Here is a 4,004-nt window from a genome sequence, read left to right on the forward strand (position 1 = left end):
AACTCGTCAAGAATAAAATATATAAAAAAGAAAAACAATACAAAACAGGAGAGAAAAGAAAAAAGAAAGAAGAAAAATAAACAAAAAGAATAAAGGAAAACCAAATGGAAACCAAAATACCGTTCGAGGAAGCTTCTAAAAGGTTCACAGAATCAGAAAAAACTGGCTGAAAACTCTACAAGATTCTTAAAACCGGAATTAATGAAACGCTCTAACGGGTAAATCCATTTAAATGGCTCGCCTCGCGTTTGCCCAAAACTTTGACGCAATGAGCGTGAAATAGGATATTCCATTTTGGCCGAGGTAACGTGGCGCATATGTTGGCACGGTTACAGCGACCAGCAGACAGCCCCTGCCCGATCCCCAAACCAAACCCACCCACCGCATCCTCCTCCACCTCCGAAACAAGTACCAAGCCATGGAGCACGGCGATGCTGCCACCGGCAGCGGCAGCGGCAGCCGCAGCCGCAGCGGTGCCGGAACGAGCATCCAGGTCACGGCTCTGGACGGCATCGTGAACGTGAACTCTCTCTTCACCCTCGCCGCGTTCCTCGGCTTGGCGTGGCGCCCCTCCTCCGACGGGCCCGGCCTCGCCGACGGCGCCGACCACCTGGGCGCCTGCGCCGCAGGGGACCGCATCGAGTCTGACCTTGTCTCCTTTCACGTCCTCGCCTTCGCCTGTTTCCTCTTCTCCAGCCTCGTCGCGCTCTGCCTCAAGCAGATCGTCCGCACCTTCCCCCACTACCGCCGTGCCTCCTCCGCCGCCGCCGGAGCCGCCGTCAGCTGGACGGTGAAGATCAACCGGGCAGCGCTCCGGGTCGGGATCTTGGCGTCCGCGGTGGGCTCCGTGTGCGGGTGCGGGTTCCTGACGATGGCCCTCGTCAACGTGGTGCAGGTGAAGCTCGGCCGGCTCGGATGCGGCGCCGGCGGCTCCGCGGCATGGGGCGCCGTCATCCCGCTCGTCACGCTCGTGCCGACCGCCATGCTGATCTACATTGGCATCGTCTTCTACGCCTTCACCCGCTAGCTGTAGCCGGATCCAGTAACTCCACTTAATGCTTCGTTTGCATTTTCTAATGCGTCTGTGTGATGACTGATTAGAGTGTAGTAAGATTGCAGCTGAGATGCCTGTGTACTTGTATCAGTGTGTCTATGCTTGTGTTCTTGGTGCTCTTTGTGTGTGGAAGTCTTTGTGTTAGTACTTAGTACTGCTTAATACCTTGATTGACTCCTTTTAGCAAGTAATACCAAACTAATGACTGAATTCTTTGCTTTGTGTGGGCTAGCTTAGCATAGAGGTAGTTGTAATTCACAATTTTGACCAGCCCAGGATAAGAGATAATGCCACCCATACCACTCCTTGCATTATTATGGTTATAAACAGCCACCACAGTCAAGTGTAGCTGTACCTTGTTGCTAATTCTGCCTATTGGCTTTAGACATGATTTCTTGTTTCCTCCATCAGCGGTCTCCACTTGTGCGTTGTTCAAGAGGAGACGAACATCATCAGCCAAGAAAAACGAACAAGAGTGATGTTGAAATTCCAGAAAAATATGAGGTTGGCATGTTCGTTAGCAATGGAGTGATTTCTGTACCATTGAAGCATCCAATCTATAAGCCAATAATTTGTTAAGAAATAACCAAAGTATTGGCATGTTGACTGTAGAAGGTGCACCCAGAAGCATCAAACCGAAGCTATGTGACTGCACTGTGTGACACAAACTGTCACTGTAATTCAAACAAACATGATTTTTTTTCCTACACCATCCGTTCCTAAATATAAGACCTTTTAGAGATTTCCCATCCGTTTTTAAATATAAGACCTTTTAGAGATTTCATTACGAATTAGATACGGATGTGTATAGACATATTTTAGAGTATAAATTCACTCATTTTATTCCGTATGTAGTCTATAGTGAAATGTTTAAAAGGTCTTATATTTAGGAATGGAGGAAGTATAACCCAATCCAATCTAGACAAGAGAAAGCAACTCAATTCGCAAAAAAAAAGAAGAAGAAGAAGAAGAAGAAGAAAAAGAAGAAGAAGAAGAAGAGGAGGAGGAGGGAGAAAGCAGCTGAAATATAGATACAAAATAAGCAAGCAAGACTATTGTAAGTTGAGGGTGCCACATTCAGTTAAAGGAGCTATGAACATATCGACCAGTGATTCGCCAGGGTCAAGGCTTGAAAAAAGTTGTTAACCACAAAGCATTCAGAATCCAGTCATGCCCCTAAGACGTCATTTTGCGTCGGATTTAGCTAAAATTAACGTCGACGATCTGACTGTCAGCCTCTCTCTCTCCTTCCCTTTTTCTACCACGCTTACCATATGCATGCAAAAAGGGGATCTCTTCCCTCTCCCTCTCTCCGCATGTGGTTGGTTGGGATGGGGGCGGCCGGAAAATATTTCACCCCCAATCCAAAAAAATCAATCGGGGCAACCTAGGAGGCCTAAAAACGCCTCCTGGGAGGCACAACGGCTGGAGACGCTCTTAAGGAGTTTAGTTTCTACTTCAAAGACACTTATAGACCAAGCATGAAAAAAAATATCAAATGCCGTTTCGACCTTTCTTCACAAGAAAATGATCAAAGTAAGAAGCAACTAACTCTTGTCACTCAGACAAACTCTATATCTTCACTTTATCCCTCAAGGACAAATTGGTAGATGTATCTCCTCTGACAGCCAATCTGCGCATGGATCAATCCTTTACAACGCAATCGGCACTAATAATCTCTAATTGCCCAACAAACAGAAACAATAATGAAACTCTGTGCCTAGCTATTTTTTCGTAATATAAGGAAACAGAGCAGTCCCTCAAAGAAAACTGAAAATGGTGACACTCTCGGCAATCCGTACAGATTAGATCATGTCTTAGAAGTTTAATACCGTCATGAATCACAAATGTCAACAACAACATGTCATAAAAGTTTAATACCTTCATGAATCACACATGTCAACAACAACAACAACAATTCCCACCCCTCCCACCCCTCCAACTATAGCATCGCTGGACACTCTGGCCGCGGCGACCACCTCTCCGCGGCACTGCACGCCCGGGCAATGACGCCACCTCCCCCCCCCATGGGCCACACCTGCTCCGCATGCCCCGGATCTACACGGTCCAATTTAGTTGACAACGAGGACTCGGGGCAGTCGTCCTCGGTCTGGGATTTTGCCAGATCCAACGGACCGTCTGAGGTGCCGGACTCTCAGCCTCTCCGTAGCTCATCAACGGCACCCCGAGCTCCCCGCCGCGAATCCTACTATAGGGGGAGTGCTCCAAGGTCGCGGCTGCCTTCTCCACCCTGGATACTGTTGGAAATATGCCCTAGAGGCAATGATAAATAGTTATTATTATATTTCCTGTTTAAAGATAATCGTTTATTATCCATGCTATAATTGTATTGAATGAAAACATAGATACATGTGTGGATACGTAGACAAAACAATGTCCCTAGCAAGCCTCTAGTTGGCTAGCCAGTTGATCAAGGATAGTCAAGGTTTTTTGACTATGCGCAAAGTGTTGTTGCTTGATAACTGGATCACATCATTAGGAGAATCATGTGATGGACTAGACCCAAAATATGAACGTAGCATATTGATCGTGTCGTTTTATTGCTATAGTTTTCTGCGTGTCAAGTATTTGTTCCTATGACCATGAGATCATATAACTCACTGGCACCGGAGGAATGCCTTGTGTGCATCAAACGTCACAACGTAACTGGGTGACTATAAAGGTGCTCTACAGGTATCTCCGAAGGTGTCCTTTGAGTTAGTATGGATCAAGACTGGGATTTGTCACTCCGTGTGACAGAGAGGTATCTCGGGGCCCACTCGGTAATACAATATCAAACACAAGCCTTGCAAGCAATGTGACTAAGTGTAAGTCACGGGATCTTGTATTACGGAACGAGTAAAGAGACTTGCCGTTAACGAGATTGAAATAGGTATGCGGATACCGACGATCGAATCTCGAGCAAGTAACATACCTAAGGACAAAGGGA

At 46.6% G+C, this 4,004-nt stretch overlaps 1 protein-coding gene across 1 annotated transcript; it reads left to right on the forward strand.

Moving 5' to 3' along the window:
- Window positions 1–347: 347 nt before the first annotated feature.
- LOC123425539 lies at window positions 348–1,264 on the forward strand. Its single transcript, XM_045109231.1, has one exon. The coding sequence runs from the start codon at window positions 419–421 to the stop codon at window positions 1,025–1,027; it is 609 nt and encodes a 202-aa protein (XP_044965166.1). The 5' UTR covers window positions 348–418; the 3' UTR covers window positions 1,028–1,264.
- Window positions 1,265–4,004: the final 2,740 nt, after the last annotated feature.

The sequence above is a fragment of the Hordeum vulgare genome, chromosome 2H (genome assembly GCF_904849725.1).
Source record: "Hordeum vulgare subsp. vulgare chromosome 2H, MorexV3_pseudomolecules_assembly, whole genome shotgun sequence".
NCBI lineage: Eukaryota > Viridiplantae > Streptophyta > Magnoliopsida > Poales > Poaceae > Hordeum > Hordeum vulgare.

What these genes read in the sequence shown, in the direction of transcription:
- LOC123425539 (XM_045109231.1), top strand. Translation starts at nt 419, where the DNA reads ATGGAGCACGGCGATGCTGCCACCGGCAGCGGCAGCGGCAGCCGCAGC.